Source organism: Ciona intestinalis, unplaced genomic scaffold (assembly GCF_000224145.3).
Source record: "Ciona intestinalis unplaced genomic scaffold, KH HT001102.1, whole genome shotgun sequence".
Classification (NCBI taxonomy): domain Eukaryota; kingdom Metazoa; phylum Chordata; class Ascidiacea; order Phlebobranchia; family Cionidae; genus Ciona; species Ciona intestinalis.
Genome location: NW_004191423.1, coordinates 4,688 through 22,524, shown reverse-complemented (window position 1 = coordinate 22,524; position 17,837 = coordinate 4,688). Strand labels below are relative to the sequence as shown.

At 38.0% G+C, this 17,837-nt stretch overlaps 2 protein-coding genes across 3 annotated transcripts; one reads left to right on the top strand and one right to left on the bottom strand.

Annotated features, from left to right (window-relative positions):
- Window positions 1-90: 90 nt before the first annotated feature.
- LOC100178604 (la-related protein 6) lies at window positions 91-8,138 on the top strand. Of its 2 annotated transcripts, none has more exons than XM_009863275.2 (11): window positions 91-177; window positions 500-565; window positions 1,162-1,281; window positions 2,151-2,309; window positions 2,911-3,024; window positions 3,668-3,829; window positions 4,587-4,732; window positions 5,041-5,165; window positions 5,796-5,864; window positions 6,457-6,587; window positions 6,785-8,138. In XM_009863275.2, exons 1-11 carry the CDS (start codon window positions 118-120, stop codon window positions 7,085-7,087), a joined length of 1,455 nt encoding a protein of 484 aa, XP_009861577.1. In that variant the 5' UTR covers window positions 91-117; the 3' UTR covers window positions 7,088-8,138. The 2 variants fall into 2 exon arrangements, with proteins under 2 accessions (XP_009861577.1, XP_002130806.2); XM_002130770.4 differs by having other exon boundaries at window positions 5,790-5,864.
- Window positions 8,045-12,642, bottom strand: LOC100187315 (integrator complex subunit 2). The gene is made up of 3 exons (XM_002124916.4): window positions 9,572-12,642; window positions 8,955-9,168; window positions 8,045-8,469 (listed from the first exon to the last, which is right to left on the bottom strand). Exons 1-3 carry the CDS (start codon window positions 12,542-12,544, stop codon window positions 8,126-8,128), a joined length of 3,531 nt encoding a protein of 1,176 aa, XP_002124952.1. The 5' UTR covers window positions 12,545-12,642; the 3' UTR covers window positions 8,045-8,125.
- Between the last annotated feature and the right edge of the window lie 5,195 nt (window positions 12,643-17,837).

Below are 17,837 nucleotides of genomic sequence, written 5' to 3'. Positions count from 1 at the left end.
TCTGTTATCTTTGCATTCACTCTTTTAAGCGGTTGTGTTTTGCTCGAATTTTTAGCGCTTATGTTTTGCTCAGGTTTTAATCATACTTTTATACAAAGGGTTAGGTTATAGTTTAACATGGAGGAAAGCAAGGAGAATTTACCCGAAGCTGAAGTTCCTCTTGTTAAAGTAACCCCGGTAATTATGATAATATAATCACTATTATGACGTCATAATTGGTGGTATCTAAATACGTGTTAAATATTCTAATCTGGTATATGGAAATTGGTAATCTTTGCAGTTTCTTTCATAAAATATATATTTAATTAACGTTTTCTTATTTTTCTATAGGCCTTTTTCTTATTTTTCTATAGCCATTTTATTTAAATAAGAGACTGACGATGCCATTTAGGCGAAATATATATCTTTATTATACAGTTTACGTAACTTGATTTTTGACCGTTAGTTTTCATTGTACCAGGTCAGAGGTCATTGAATAAATACATGTTTTTGTTACCAGGTTACGAAACTCCAGTCCGAATATGCGAGTGATACTCCATTGAGCAGCGGGGGAGAAGATGATGATGTAATAATCAATATTATGATGTCATAATCCTATTAGTTTTTATTATTCATTTCCAGAATTTGAAACAAATATCATTGTAGTGGTTAATTGTTGTGACAAACAACAGACAGTATTTGTGAAACAATTAAGGATATGATGTCATAACACGTTATTGTAATTATGTAAGACACAACACATGATACTTAGATACTGGTATCACGAACCTTGTTAAGCAGCATTTTTTCTTAAATACCTTGAATTTGATACCACAAGTTAATGTGTAACATGCTAATGCTAAGGTGCTTTGTATATTACTTGTGTAAATTATTCAATAGGGTTTTTAATGTCGTTTTATTTGCCACATACTCTTGAAAGTGCTGTGAATTTGCCACTGAAAGTCTGTTGCATGTCAATGCGACCTTACTAATTTAACTTATGTGACGATAGGGTACTGGCACATGTCGTTGTCAACACCTTAATTTGTCAAGGATTCACTTACAAGTAAACCAGAAACAAAGCTTGTTTTTTGTCGTAGAGTATTTCGTAGCAGTTAACCCTACAGTAATCACACATTTGTATTCCAGTCCTGAGTCCTTTATTCTAACTTTCTTTCCAAGGCAAAAGATTTCTTTGAAACCTTAAAAGAAGACGCAACATGGCGTGTTCCACCCAAAGATTTAGAGGAAAAGATTCGAACTTTGCTTGAGCATTATTTCTCTGATGCTAATCTTACAAAGGTAATGCATGTCAAAACTATTGTTATTATAAGCTTTCTTACACTTAAAAAAGTTGTGCTCAGTGGCGCAGCCAGGGTGGGGGTTAGGGGGTCACGACCCCCCCTTATAAACCCCCCAATAGAAATTAAAAAAAAAAAAAAATTGAAAATTTTTTGATTAAACCCCTCCGCTCTTATTTTTTTTTCTTGGTGCGCCACTGGTTGTGCTGGTTTGTTTTGGTGATTATCCACTTAAAATCCCAATTAATGGGGTTATTAAACAAATTATATGTATTGTGAATTAGTAGTTCCAGGATATGGATTATTATATAGGTCACCAAGTTATTAAATATTAATAAGGATTTATTAATTAATTAGCCCGGTAGAGGTTCAAGTGAAGTAACTAATCAATATACGTACATTGGTGCTGTCTTACTTACTACTCTGCGCATGTACTTTGGCGTAACCTCACCAACTACTCTATAATTTAATTTGGATTAAAAGTATTAACTGTTTCGAACAAGATATGCGACCGCTACACGCAATAAACGGATCTCATTTTAAGACAATTAATACAACATTTCTATTCCAGTTAAAAGAAAGGCTTAACTATTTATAATCTACTTTAGTTTAACCTTAAAACTACATCTTTCTATTCTTGTATAATCTATCCAACTGTTCAATGCATTTACTTTGGTTTAACCATTGAAATACCCCGTGTAAAAACTACCCAGCAATTCAATGCATTTAATTTGGTTTGAACATTAAAATATGAGATGTATAAACTAACCAACTGTTTAGAACATTTACTTTGGTTTAACCTTTAAATTATCTTATCCACCACGAAGTACCAACTATTCAATGCATTTACTTTGGTTTATTTTATCCCAGGACAAGTTTTTACTGAAGCACGTGAAGCGAAACAAACTCGGCTATGTTTCCGTTAAACTTTTAACAAGTTTTAAAAAACTGAAGAATCTTTCAAAGTCTGACTGGAGGATAACCGCATATTGTTTGTCCCAATCAAAAGTTCTAGAACTCAACAAATCGGTTTGTTTGTTACTTTATATGTTCATAATTAACTCTCTATTATTGTATATGTCAACATTTAAAAACATTTTTCTATGGGTAAGGTACTATAGCAGGGCATTTCAGGGGACCTTGGTATATAGGTCAGAGTTACCCCAACCCCTTTACCTCAACGCCCAGGGTGCTACCATCTATATCTTAATGAGGTGGTTTATAGACACTTAATAATAGGGATTCTATGAAGGTAAATCCCTATGACAAAGGGAACCTTTGATTTTATGTGGATTTGGCTCAGTACTCATGTAAAAGTGTATTTCATTGTGTGATCCTAGGTGTGGCACATCAAGAAAATATTGGTTATTGAACGTAGTCTATTATTGGCATATTCTGTTACTTCTGCTACCAGGCGTAATGTAATTAATCTTTTAGCCGCTCCCTTGAAGTCTTGCCATATGGCAGATGAACCGTAGGAAAATACAATTATTTTACGTTTTTGGAAATACACAGTCCTTTTTTTTATACCAGATGAGCCGTTGAAAGATAAATTCTAGTTGGCGTATTACTTCAATTCAACTGATGTTTGCTAACTCTTCTTGGTGGTTAACTATTGTAGGTTTTACAGGGAACAAAGGTGAGGAGAAAGGAGCCTCTCCCTGACATTGATCTTCCTACATCCTCCATTAAGACTTTACTTTATAAACTTCCTGATGGGATGGAAGAACCTACCATTGATGGGGTAAGTTCGGATAGATGTAATTAAACTTGGGGTGGCAGGCGAGCAGGATACTGAATTGTCTGCAATGTAAACATTACAACCAATGGAGCAAAAAGCAATTCACATCATTTTGTGCCTTACTGCTACTCCCCATTCTGTAATAATAAAGATTAGGATAGGTGCATTCGAATCTGCTGCGGATTTAGCTTATAAATTCAAGAGTGAATCCCTACCATTTCATAACAAACAGTCTACCTGGATAGAAAATCATGGTAAATATAAAGCGGGGCGTATGGGTGTAGGTTATGTGGTACTGCCACGAGGAATGAAAGCTGATTTTGCAATCCTATAAATGTCATCAGACACGTTTGCTTGTGTTATTCAATAAAACTAAAACTTATAGTTCCCTAATTCTATAAGTTGTAAGAATGTATTCTATATTTTCTGATATTCAATTAGTGTCATAAAAATTTACGTTTCTGACTGTTTTGAATGTTGCATTAAGACAGCAATGATTGTTTAAACCCTAATAATTCCCTATTACAACCCTTTTAAGTTGTTTTATTACTCATGAAATCATACAACTTTTGGTTGGTTGTAACATTACAATAATATAAAATGGCATTGATACATCCTGCATAAAATTAAGGATATACTTCCACAGGTTTCTGAACAATTTCGTTCATTTGGCGAACTGACCACAGTAAGGATCATACGACCTGGTAAAGAAGTTCCAGTTGATCTTCGTAACCACACAACCAAACATCCGGAACTTGGGGTTCAAACTTGCGTGGTGGTGGAGTTTGAATCGACTGATGCTACTCATGTAAGATGGTGTATTTTGGGAGTGGCGGATCTAGGGGGAGAGCAGTGGGCAGTCGTTTCCCCAATAAAAAATATTCTAGTTAGACAACCATTTTGCCAAAATATTTTTTAAAGGCCATTCTGCATAGCTTAACTTAAAACTTGAAAGTAGTAATGCGAATTTTTCCTCTGCTGGTTTTAGGTCGCAACATTTGTAATGTGGCCAAAAATAGCACATAATATGTGACATCTGTCATGTATGGGTGATAGGTCGCAACAATCCCGGTTGAAATTGTAAAAAAAAACACTTTCAATTGACCACAGTTACATAAATACCACAGTATTTTATGATCAATTTTGGTCAATTTGTTTTTTATACTTCTATTTATGTCCCTTATAAGAATTCCAATGATACAGCTTAGTGTGTGTCTTACTTATAATAGAATACGTTATAACAATATGACCTACTGTGTGTTTTGTAACCATAGAACAACTGCCTAATGAGAAATATTGGTTTGTTTATTTAGCATGAGGTTATATTCATGCCATGTAGGTAACGTAGGGCTGTAGGCAATTTAAACTCTTATTAGAACCTTTTGTATTGATTTGGTTGAACTGTATGAATATAAAAGTAATATAACATTTATAATGGTAAAATTGGTTATATCCCGGGTGTTGGGGTAATGTAATGGGGTTATACATATGCATAGAATATTATTGAGTGTATAAACTGCTTATTACTAAATTCCTTATTACTTTTAACAACCAACCTCCCACAGAACGCATACAAGACGTTATCCAAACAAGCCCGTGATGATAATAAACCAGACATGTATAGCTTATTGGGTTCTGGTCGTAACCCACGCAAACAACTCCCACATTCTAAAAGGGACAACGATAGCGCCGATGAATCTCCATATCTGAGGTGAGTTGCTTAGGTAGTTTGACAGTGATTTGGTCATTTATATTCTCATGGCTATGGGTAAAAGATTTAAGTGATTTGCTTTAGTATTCTTTAACACCGTTGACTAAGATTAACTTGGCACGCAAACACACCTGAAATTTGGGCCAGAAATGGCCTATTTACCTTGATTTACATATGTCCATAATTGCCACTCCCATGCTACCATGCTTACAGTCAAATGGTTTATTTTTTACCAAAAAAGTAAGCATTTGTGGTCTTACATAAACAAAACTCTAATAAAATTTACATACTGTTATTATTTGTGCCAGTTCCAAGGAAAATAGCCCGATGGTACGTCGTAAGTTTATGAATGGCAGAAGTAACATGAGACACAGCACTTCACCACTTGTTAGCCCACAAGGAAGTAGGAACACAAGTCCAGAGAGAAACAATAGTGAGTTAGTATATAGGCAACTATTCAGGGGTGCATAGGATGCGGCTTTACCCGAATTTGTATATCATCCATGTAGTTCTTTGAAATCGGGGGTACAGCACAATCATAGCACCAAGTTAACCTTCACTCATGGGGCGGCAGGCTACCCTGTTAGGTGATCTGTGGGGTGGCCATTCAACCCTAACACCCTGTAACTTGGTGCCTATGCGTGCAGCTGTACCCTAATACTAATTTGTATAGCATTTATGTTGTAGTTTTATGAAAATGGTTGACAAGCATAGATGGGAAACTAAGGACTTCTAAGTGATTCTTATATCTACATTTTTATCACTGCTTCTCATATATATCAGTGTTTCTTAAATTCTCACTCTTTTTAAGGAACTACCCAATGTACTGATTTATAGCTTTCACAATCTAGTTTATGGAACTGCATTTTACAAATACTGGCAAAAATGTTATATTAATGTTCTCTTTTATTTTATGTCGGTGAGGTCCTTGTTGAGCACCTGAGATTTTGGCCAGATTACATTAACGTTAAACATATTAAAATGGTTATCCACTGCTTAATGTATCTTCAAAAGATAATTTTTCTCAAATTTGTTTGAATATTAACATACAATACAGTTGCAGAGTCTAAAAGTCCGAAGCAGAGTCCAAAAATGTCGCGAAAAAGTGCTTCGAATCATTCAACACCCTCCAGTAAGTAATGTTTAAATTGGTTTCTGTATTTCAGGACTTCTGTTGAGACGTGGTATATATTGGGGGTAACTGTAGTTTTCATCACAAATATTCAATTATTTGTGAGCTTTAGGATTAGATTTTTTAGAGACCTGATTTTCTGGCACAATCAAGTTCAGTAGTTTTTATTATTTTTTTTTTGCCATGTGGAGACTTTATCAGGATTGTGGTTTTAATTTTATTGCACTAGAATATCAGTTGTTATATGGTATACCTGGAACTCTGGTAGCAATAGCAGCGGCGTATTTAGTGTTGGAAACTAGATAGAGGCAAAATAGGTTGTAACTATTTACAAATGTAATTTGTTTTGTCTGTTTGTCTTTGTAAAGTTCAAATGATAAATTTAATTAATCCTATGTTATCTACATTTTACTGTTTTTTTTTAACTTGCTCAGACTTTGAATAGTAAAACACACTCATTATATTAGAGCCTACTGGAAATGCAGTAAATAAGTTTTTTATCTGCATTTAGCGCATTGTGTCTGTGTTTGCTGTTTTATTTGCTATATTTACATTTTGTTTGCTGTTTCCATATTTGGTTTACTGTTTTCAGGCAGTCCGTGGTTTCCCCGAAAGCAAAGCAGAGAAAACACCCCTGAGGGTAGAGGTAGCCCATTGTCAAATAGAAAACAGGTCACACACCCAGCGCATACAACATCGCCCCTTGCTATCAATAATAACCTGGTATGTAGTTTGGGTGGATTTGTGTTTTATTTGTGGTGGGAACTTGACTGAATTATCCTTGGTTGCTACTACCATGCCCACAGGCGAGTTGCTAAAGCTATTGCAGTGTGTGGAAAAGCAGACATGACTTTTGGTTGGTTTGGTCATTTATATCCTCGTGCCTAAGTCTTAAGCTACTTAGTTTCCTTTTATTTCAGTTAAGTCCTGGAGAATCAGTTTCCGGCTCAAGCACGCCAGCTAGTGGCTCAAGTCCATGGTTACAACGTCGACGACAGTTCGTAGCGTCGCAGGGGAATTCACCGTCAAGTACCCCGGGTTCAAGCCCCATGCTTGGTAGGAAGTTTCAAGATGGGGTTCCTGTGGGGGTTTCCCGGTTACCCAGAGGCCCCCCTAATCAAACTAGCAAGGGTTTTGAAGTGACCCCTAAACGTTTCAGTAAAGCAGATAAGATGCTGAATGCATTAAGCGAAGAAGTTACTGAAGTTACGATTGTGAATTAGGTTCATTTATGCAACATAGCAGCTCACCTGTGTATGTGTGGTGTGAAAGTATATGCACTTTATAACAGTATTTGTTTGTCGTAAAATAAGGGTGAGCTTAACTACAGCATTTTATAAAGCATTATTCTAGCTGTAGCAGAAGTTAAATATAAATTACCACATTCAGTATTAACCAAATTAATATTTATAAACACCATGGTTGGATTTCCACCAAAACATAGTTACTTTATGGGATAATGTTACAGTAGTTGAAATTGCAATTCACTTTTAATCAAGATTGCAACAAAATCAATTACTTTGGTATCTTAATCAACTTATAGTTCCTGGAAGCTCTAGTTTAAATCCAGCCATGTTGTATACACCTGTGTTGTAAATGGCTTCTGAAAAATTAAACACCAATTGACAATTTCCCACCCCTGCTATAAACATCACACAATAGGTGGAGCTGGGTCTAGCTTTTATTATGTTTGGTATTTTAAAGCAGGAATTGGCAAACTATGGTCTGGTATATGATAGTTTTCATACTTTCCTGGCTCACAAACCTACTACCAATTTAACATTTATTCTAGCAGTTTAGGGTTGCAGGCAAACACAATATGGTCTTATGAAAAGGACTCCATTATTTAAACTCAAAAGTGGTTATATATATTGGATCCAATCAATTTTTTACTTTTGTTTTTTTTTTACCAGCATTGTTTTTTAGAAGTTTGCTCATTTCTGTTTTAAAATATAAACTAAACATATTTATAACTAGCAGCCTATGAGTAGTTTTGTTTTGAACTAATCGAAAGCATGAATAAGGATATTTCTCTGTTGTTGTTCGGTGAGCTGCTATGTGGTCTAATCAATGCTAAACAATGTTGGTTGTAAATACACAAGTATTATTACCAACAACAACTGCCTTTGTTTCCTAATAATCATGGTGTGGCACTTGTTCCTATTTCAACGGCTTAGGTGATTCTTTCTGGTATTTTATTGTTGCAAAACTTTTTGCATTAATCATCTGGTACAGAACATTCTCTATGTTGTAAATATACTTCAAGCCAGAGAACTTGTGAATTCGTTTGCGTTTTTCGCCATCGTAAAAAAAGTTGCGCGAATTTTTTGAAAAAGATAAACGTGTTTGTCTACTAGGTGACAGTGTTGAGCAGGTAAGTTTTTCATGAAATCATCTTCGTGTTTTAGCGACCAATCCGTGTCCAAAACAACAAAGTTTTCAGATAGGTGACTTTCATGCATTGTGATGTAAGCGCGTGTCACTTTACCAAGGTGTTCTAGAATCTCAACACAATCAGGCAACAATGGGGGGAAGGATTTGGATAATCGGGGAAGAGTCGGCAACACTGCTGTGAAGTATCCGCATCTTTCTGCAGCTGGAATCACTGGAAAATATAATCATAAAATAATAATGTTGCCAATTTTATATCACTGTGTATTAAATCATTTTTTGCATTTATTTATTATTAAATTTGTTAAAATGTTTAAAAATTATTTCTATCTTTACAGGTGCTTCAAGGTGAAAAAAGAGACACCAAACTAGAGCAGGGTGCATTTAAACTTATGAGAAACAGGTTTTGAACTAGTTAGAAATGGAATAGTCAGCTGCATAACAGTTTTATTTGCCAGAAGAAAGACAGAATCAGACCAGTTTTTCTGTCATTTGGTTAGTGTAGTAGGCTAAGGTGGTATTACCAGACACAAGAATTTAATTTGGGCAGTTAACATTTAACAACACCAGCTAATTTGAAGAATATTTTTGACTATGCTATGCACCTAACTAGTAACTACTCACTAAGATATTATACATGTAATGTTGTATTATATATGATTAATACAACTGAAGCATGTTAATAAAATTGAAACACACCTGTAGTTAGAGTTGATATAACGTTCACACACAATCTCGCGATTGACAAAGACTTTGGAAGCGCGTAATGACAACACAGTTGTGAAGCGAGTTCTAATCCAAACAACTGTTGGGAAGGGTTGGATTGTTGGAGAAGTTCAGGAACAAAATCCAGGCATATATGCATGGAGGGAACCCCTGCTACTAATACACCAACCATCTTTCTATTGTAGCCCTGTGTGTAATGTATTGTTAACCCAGGGATGGTAGGGTTGGAGAGTCAAAGAAGTTATTCAGATAAAACAATTGAATTCGTTGCAATCATAAATTTACGCCAATTCGCTAAATTTGAAACAATTGAAATTTCAGTGCTTTCTGACCAAAATCCAGACCTAGTTAATTTATGCTCTAAGTTGGTGTTCCACTAAGTGTTTTTTAAAAAGTGACGCTAGGTGACTTAAATGTTGACCTGGTTAACACATTAATTTGTTGCAATTTTGTTTAACTTTAAACTGTATAGCAACTACCGGAACCTAAAATCTACTAAGTGATGGAAATGGCTGTTTTATACTTAGGTGAAAACAACCCCAATTGTCAGTCATTCTAAAGGAAATGTTTGTGCTTAAAATAAAACCAACCTGGAAATGAACTAGTTTTGCCACAGCTGGGTCATCTATAAACATTTGGTGCAACTGCGAACAAACTAAACAATGAACTTCCCTCTTGCATGTGAGGAGGTTTATGTTAGGTGAATCCCCTGAAGGGGAACTTCCCTCCATGCAGATTTCTATGAGCATTTGAACAACAGCGCTGTTTTGTGTCGCGATTAACGCGCTTCTGAGTTCTTCTTTTTCCGCTTCGCTCGCAGATTGATTGACACCTAGTGGGCTCGTAGATCTGGTCGTGGATGACTTGTTTTCCGCGGTCGGATGAGCACGGAGCAATGTTGAGGCTTGTGAGCGTGAAGCGGACAAACATGATGATATTATTCGCAAAATAATCGATAGAAGTTCAGGGTGGTGGAAAACACGTTTGTCAACCATTAGGGGCAGTAGAGGGTCATTCACTAAATCATCAAAAGAAAGAAATGATTTTGAGGTTTCTACTTTCCCTGTTTGTGGGTGAGTAAGAGCGTTAATTGTCATCACACATAACTTTCTTGGAATTACAGAGTTGAGTTTCAGCCAAAGTTTCTTCGTTTCTTGGTGGATTCTTCTCGAAACTTTTGTGTCAAGTAAAAACGGGAGGCCAGATGTTAGAGGTTCAACAAAGCCAACAATTTCATCAGCTGATATTGATGAGTTTGATAAATACTGAAGGTGCATCAGTGCAGGGGCTGGGTTGATGGCTGAACGGGACAAACCATCAAGCAATTGTTTATGTGTCGGCTGGACTTTAACTTTCTTCAGGTTTCCATGTTTTGGACCGTTGGCAAAAATTGAATCCAAATCATCAATCCAATCGCCGACTAAGCATAAGTGTGGGAGATGGGTGGCTAGAAGACCAAGTAGAGCTGGGTATAAACCTTGGCAGGATTTAGGTTGTCTTTGTGCTTTGAACAGCAATAATTTTACTGGGATTTGATTGATTAAAGTGGCAGGGTATCTTTGTGGTCGATTAGGTAATGAAGCAAGTGTCTTCATGTTTGAAAGGATGCTGTCTTCATATAACAAAACATAATACAACATGAGAAGCATGGATGTTAGAGAGTGTTTTGATTCATTAATATGAATCCCTTCGCTGTCTTTTGTGTCCATTATTCCATAAACTGCAAGGATATCCGAGTACTTGAATGGTTGGTTCAAAGCCCCGTCCTGTCTCGAACGATGCACCTTGGATGCCGGGGTAACTACGGTTGAGACAAATTGTAAAACAAGTGGTTGAAGCTGTGGGTGTAAGGGGGAACTTGTTGAACATATTTGACGATAAATCCAATCTTGAACTGGAACTCTGCATTGAGAGAATGCACGTGTTTTAAGTAATTGGTAAACGCAATGCACAGGAAGGTAGCCCGTCATGTTTGCATTGAGTTGTTTTGTTACCGGGACTTTTGTGGCGTGAGCTGCAATCACCTGCGTTGGAAAAACCTCCTCTGTGAAGATTTGCCTCAAACGAGTCAAAGACTGAGATGTCACTTTTATCCTCATCCCGAGAGTTGAGCATGCAAGTCGGACTGCTGCTGTCCTCCGGTCACCGTGGAGGTGGATTGCTGTAAGGAGGAGCTGCTCCGCAAAAGATGATCCTTCCGGTCCAATCCTCTCCATCTCAGAGGACCTGCTCGCCAACCATTTGATCCAACCAACAACTCTTCTTTCTTGCTCTTCCCCTGTAAGAAGAGCCGGGCATGCCAGCAACATCCCAAGAGCCAGGGAGACAAATCTAATCCCACTTGGAGTAAGAGGAGGAAAACATGTCATCAAACGAAGAACAAGCTCTGATTCTTCGCTTGTAAATTTCACTCCAGCTATAGCTTTTAATGAACAATATAACCTAATAAGTGCAGCAGCTTTGAGGCAATGTTCCTCCAATAAAAGGATCATTGATTCAGGATACAGAGATTGTTCTGTTTCCATTCCTCCATTTTCAGCTTTTACAGTGTTGCCTTCAGTTTTAATTTCTGCAGTTTCCACTACACTTTTAAGTTCTTTAATAAGTTCATTTCGTAGTTGGTCATCACTGCTATCTTTTGCATGGCGAATGTATGTCGCGAACCAGGAGCGAATTTTCGAATCATTTCCTAACAAAAGACCACTGACAAATGCAGTCAGATTACTGATAGACCCATCAGCTGTGTTGTGATCGTGGTTAAGTGTAAGAGCTACAGCTAATTGTGGAAGACAACAATGTTGGATGCACAAGCCACGTATTGTCATTGCATGGATTGGGTTGATTGAACTCAATAACAACAAAGCTTCATATCTCAAGTTCTCATCTGAAGCTGTTGAAGTTATTTCATGTGTGGAAGGTTTGGGTTGATTAATTTGCATGAGAGATTGAGAAACGCTTAGAAATGATTCAGAATTGTTAGCCACAAGCTTTGTCAATAACCAATTTCCATTTGGGAAATGTAGCAGAGCAATACAAACTGTACATATGTTTAAAAAGGATGGCAGTTCAGCACAGAGTATACAAATAGCATCAGATATATCTTCAAGGTACGCAGGGCTGGAGAATAACTCTGAATCGCAAGGTACGCAAGTTTCATGAGCATCAACTTTAATAATAACTGGCAGTAATTCTGAAATTATAATTCGGAATTTGCGTGCAGGTTCACTTCGCTCGTACTCGAGTAAAATTCCTTGCTGAAAAGATGAACTTTCGTTCATACTTTTCAGTCGCATTTGTTGCTCTTTTCTTCCGTCCACTTCTAGTTCGTGAAAATCGACTGAAAGCAGCGAAACGATGTCATTCACCGCCTCGATGTCGGATAATAATTGCAATAAATATTTTCTGTTTTCTTTCCATTCCTCACTTGAATCACGGGACGTACAAAGAGACATTCGAACTAAACATGGCAATAGCGGCCGCAAATCAGTGTCTGGTATCTTTAAAAGTTCTTTAATATTCAGTTCTCTGATGTATTTGAACACCTCTGGCTTAACAGCTGCCATTTTGATATTATTGTAAGAAAACTTTGCTTAACTTTACGAATTCCGAATCTAAACAACAATCATGCTGTAACTACTGACGCGTAACCGGTTCAAGACAAAATAAAATACATCAATACTTACGTATTTGGGGACCATATTATTGTTACTGATTGAAATGAATGCAAACGCTGTCACAGAGCAAAATTTCAGATCACAACAATGACTTTGTCTAATTTGGTATGGTGTGTCAATCCCACGAAGAGCAGTATAAACTGGGAAAGCTTATGTAAAGGTTTGAACGTTTCGTATCGTACTGAGTATGTGCTGCTACTGAGTCCATATATAATCAATGTTTATATAGCGACTATGCTGCTACCATGATATTTCTCTAACACACAAATCGGCCATACTTTGTGGGTTATTTTATTGAATATGTTTAACTGGGTTGAAGCAATTGCAATTTAATGTCTTGCACAAGGACACATGAGCCCACAAGGTGGCAGCATCGAGCCTCGAAACATATCGTCTGGTCTAGGCGCAGAAAACCACGGTACCACTGCGGTTGAGGATGCATACGCGACGATGAAATGTTCGTCGGCAGGTGTCGCTAAAGCACAAGAGTAGTATTATATGTGCATTTGACGTACGGAAGTCGGAAGTACAGACACCTGCACAGGAAGTAATATTTCCGGCGGTACTTATTGTTTTGTTATAGTATTGTTTTTATTCTCTTGGGAAAATAAATCTATAGGAAGTAATTGACTGTGTCTGTCTGCCTATTGACAATTAAATGTATTATTTTATTCCTTGCGAAACAATTAACGCATTTTCACAATCAGTGCCTATTCCGCATATTGGCCGCCATTCCGAATTTATCGAATCCACCGCGCTATAATGTATAGGAAGTAATTGACTACGCGCGTCTGTCTAAACCAACGACAATTTTGTAGCAGCATTTTATTCCTTACGAAACAAATAACACATTACCATACAATTACACAATAGTTAACACATTTTCTTTTCCGTACAGCGACGCTCTCCTTTTATTATTCTTCTTCTGTAATTAGGTATTGATTAAGCAGTAAGACTGTTCCAGTAGCTAATCAGATGGCGATACTGTGCAACGATGTTAGGAGGTTCGTTACATATAACATTTTCGTTGACAATCTCCATATAATACTTCTCGCGGTGCAAACGCTCCAGGTGTCGTTTTTCACAGTACATGAGGTCTGTATATACCTTCAATTTAATATGATCCACCATGATATCTCTCTTGACTTGTTCAATGTAACGACGAATCTCACATTCTTCCTCGAACGGTGTTGAAGCCCAATAAATTAATTGAACGTGTTCAATTTCAGGTGATGTCGGATAGAATAACAAAACGGTGCTGGCTCGATAGAGGAACTCTACCACCCCTTTCAATTGTACAGCTGTGAAAGGACCTCTTGGATCTTTGGCGGCCAAAACGACTCGACGTTTTCTGTCCCCCGTTGAAATTTCAGAGGTACCAGTTCGTATACTTCGGAACGCATTACGTGACTTTCGACGTCTTGATCGCATCTTTGCTTTTTCAGATTGTTCCCACCTTTCATGTACGCCTAACATTTCACCATAACATGAACTGTACGGAGCGGTAGGGGTACCAGCCTCTTCCCATTCTTCTAAGATAACCTGTGCGTCTTGCAAAAGGTCTTCAGCAACTTCAACTTCTTTTTCTAGCTGCGTGCTATTGTTTGAACTCTGTGTCGTATTCATATTGATAAGGCAGTGTGAATAGGGTATCATTTTCAGTAAGCTTTTATCACACAAGGCGTTTCCTGTCGCTGCGTTCTTTACACTAAGTGACGTAATCGCTAAGTATGTATCTAACCGTTAAATCATTCAACTTTGTATTTTCTGTAAATATAGCTTGAAAATCTGCAAGTTTTCGCCCCATACATTTATAAATCACAAACAAGATGCAGTAATAACCACACACGTCGGAAAAAATATTTTGTAGCGTTTTCTCGTTGTAAGACCAAGATGTACTGTTTATCTCCATAAATATAACGAATTCCGGGAGGTAAGGGTGTAATCCGTAGGAATCAAAAAACTGACATTTGCCGTTTATATCGAAATGAATAGCGATCCAATGTTCTCCTTCCTTGTAACTGGGATCGGTGTTAAAGATAAAGACACTCGGGTACGTAACTTTTAAACCAATGGCGAGGTCCGACGGGTAAACGCCCCTAAACGCAGTTTTGCACACAGAAAACTTTGCAATAATATTTTGTATTTGAGTATTGTTCATTCTGCAGTGCGACTGTACCGGTGATTCCAATTTACAAACTTCCTGGATGCCTGCACAAGTTTTCGCGCGCTTTATGGACACAAAAGATTTATAATATATGTACACGAGTGTATGGGCTATTAGTTTGTCGTATATTCTGTTGCATATAGAGCTATGTTTCGATGCGTCGAGTGTGCGGCACTTTTCACCAACGCTCTTGCCTTGTTTAGACACGATTTAAAAGAACATGAAGAAAAGGTAAGTTTATTCGTTTTGTTTTCTTCTGTTTTACGGTCAATTAAAACTGTTTATGCACAGTCGCGAACGACTCTGAGACATATATTTAACAATGAAAGTAAAGGAGAGGTGCGTAAGTCCGATGACGCAGTAAAAACTCCTGCGAAGATTATCCCTCGTAGCAAGAGGTCTCACATCGAAAATAAGCAGGTTTGTGAGATAATTTTTTAAACTGTTTTCTTAAATACTGGCATTCGTTCGGTCTATAATTTTTTTTTTTCTATTTTGCGTCATCAGTCGACTCGTAGCAAAATTCCTAGAAAGCAGGGTTCACATAACGAGTCATCTGTCGACTTTAGCGGTGACGACGTATTTCTACCGAAACTAAAGGTATGTAAGTTTCTTATATATTAAATATAAGCAGTTATAAACAATAATTAAACCAAGTTATAAACAATAAGTACCCTATTTTTTTATTCGCACAGAAACGAAAAAAAACTCACCCTCGTCCTTATCAAGTCGTAAATAAAGAGGTTTGTAAGCGGCTTTCGTTTTTTGTTTTTTAGTTTTCCTACGTTAATCTTCGTTTGATATTAGAATCGGTCCATACTTGCTGATGTTGCTGGCTCGAGTGGTATTGCTGATGTTGCTGGCCCGAGCGGTCTTCAAAGTCGTAAACGCTCCAGGGAGGAGCCGCTTGATCGCGACAGGCAGCAGGTGAGGTTAATTAATATAAAACGACAGTGGGGCCAAATCCTGTATTCAAACAGAATCCTACAAAGCGTGTGAGGCAGGATTCTTCCAGTGAATTTGACGGTGATCTTATGACTGGTAGAAGGAGAGGTTGCCCTTTTAATTCACGCCGAAAGCGCACTAAAAAAAAGCGCAAGGTACTTATGTATACCGTAAACTAGTTTATTAGTTTCATTTATTTATTTCTTTTTATCTATACAACTGTTAGCTACTTCTTTAAACAACTACATTTTTTTTTTTTTTACTTGTAGTTACAAAAGTTGATTTGCGTTGGTGGAGTGTTGTATCGCCCCGTTTCCCCGCTACCTAACCCGCCTGGAAGAAATCTACACCCGGCACCCTTAAACCAGCAACCGATGGAGGTGAATGAGGTGGTTGATGAACCGATGATGATTCAGGTAGACCCTATAACTAACGAACTACCGCGTAACAAACCTACCGGTAACGATGAACCACTGAAAGTAACGAAAAAAGTTGATCAACTACCACAAGATCTTAAATTCCTTGAAAATCCATTTTGGTTTAACAAATTTTTCGCTGATGATGATGCTATGGAGGTGACGCAGCAGGTGTCTGCACCAGCACCGGTGGATGAGGAAATGGTCAATGTTGAACCAATACGCGAACCCTTCGATGAAGAAATGGTCAATATCGAACCGATACCCACCCCATCTATACAGGTGTGCAACGAGCCAACGCAACAACATCTAGTTAACAATTCACCTGACATATTATGTTTGGACGAGCGAGCGGTGCGTGAACCGAAGCAACAACCTTACATCGAACCAACGCAAGCCGTTACTGGTGTAAACAGCGACGCCACAGCTGTTTCCTCTATTACGTCATCGCTCTCTAGTATACCAGAGGAATTCAATTTTCTGAATGAAGCCGTTAACTACAACGAGTTTGAGCGTGGTTCTCAAAGCCCAGGCCTTCAACGATTTTGCGATTACGTAGAACACGGTGGGTCGGATAAGGAGTTTGATACACATTTGAGAGAAACAGATGAAATGGACTCAAGTGACGACAATTCGAATATAACACCTGGTGACAAATCAGCTAACGAGCAAGCGAATATACCTGAACCTCAAGCTGTTGATGTTGCTGGAGGACAAGCGGGACCTGAACCTCAAGCTGTTGATGTTGCTGGAGGACAAGTGGGACCTGAACCTCAAGCTGTTGATGTTGCTGGAGGACAAGTGGGTGGCGGCGGTGGCGGTGTCGACGGTAGTGCTGGCGAACTGTTTAGGATCGAGCGGGACGGAGAAGACGATTTTTTAGCAGGTGCGCTAGAGCGATACAGACGTGTCATATTACGACCTGGGGCTAATAGAGGTCGAATGATCGAAGTGAACGTGAGTTTCCTACAACTCCCAATGAACCGTGAGACTTTACGCGCTCGTCTGATAGTCTATGTTAGACGTGGTACCGCATTTAAAATTAACGTCGCTCACGGATACGCTTTGGAAAATATTCTGACAGGTGAAATGAGATATTTTCACCCTTCACCCGGCAATTCTCATATTATCCCACGAGCTATGACAATCAGCTCTGTCGAGTCGTTGGAGAATTTTTTGGACATTATTTTCGCTAAGGACGTGATGATGCAAAGGTCCATCCAGATAGATCGACCTACAACAACATGGCGGTTATCTAAAATCCTACAAGTCACTTTCTATATCACAATGTTGCCAAATTTCATGATTGGGGGTACAACAGAACTCCCAACGTATATTACCCACAACCGTTCCATCTTCGGGTTGAATCGTGACAGATATAACAATCTATATAACGATAACCTGTGCATATTCAGGTGTATCGCAGCCCACCGGACCGGTAACTTTCGTAATTTAGAAGTGTTAACAAAGGAACTTGCCCATCAGTACGGTGTCGAACCAACTACATTTCCAGGAGTCGATCTTGAAGATTTGCATCGTTTTGAACACTATTTTAAACTGCGAATCAATGTGTATACCTTGTCGGCAGACGGTGTGTGTACTCTTATCCGTTTAAGTGAACGAAACGTCGACGAGGGGGAGAAAATACGCTGTT

Excerpts from the sequence above, each read along its gene's own strand:
- LOC100178604 (XM_002130770.4), top strand. The coding sequence starts at position 118 with ATGGAGGAAAGCAAGGAGAATTTACCCGAAGCTGAAGTTCCTCTTGTT. Across the intron at positions 178-499 it reads CTCTTGTTAAAGTAACCCCG|GTTACGAAACTCCAGTCCGA; the intron begins GTAATTATGATA and ends TTTTGTTACCAG. Across the intron at positions 6,588-6,784 it reads TTGCTATCAATAATAACCTG|TTAAGTCCTGGAGAATCAGT; the intron begins GTATGTAGTTTG and ends CTTTTATTTCAG.
- LOC100187315 (XM_002124916.4), bottom strand. The coding sequence starts at position 12,544 with ATGGCAGCTGTTAAGCCAGAGGTGTTCAAATACATCAGAGAACTGAAT. Across the intron at positions 9,169-9,571 it reads CAAAACTAGTTCATTTCCAG|GGCTACAATAGAAAGATGGT; the intron begins GTTGGTTTTATT and ends CATTACACACAG. Across the intron at positions 8,470-8,954 it reads TATATCAACTCTAACTACAG|TGATTCCAGCTGCAGAAAGA; the intron begins GTGTGTTTCAAT and ends TATATTTTCCAG.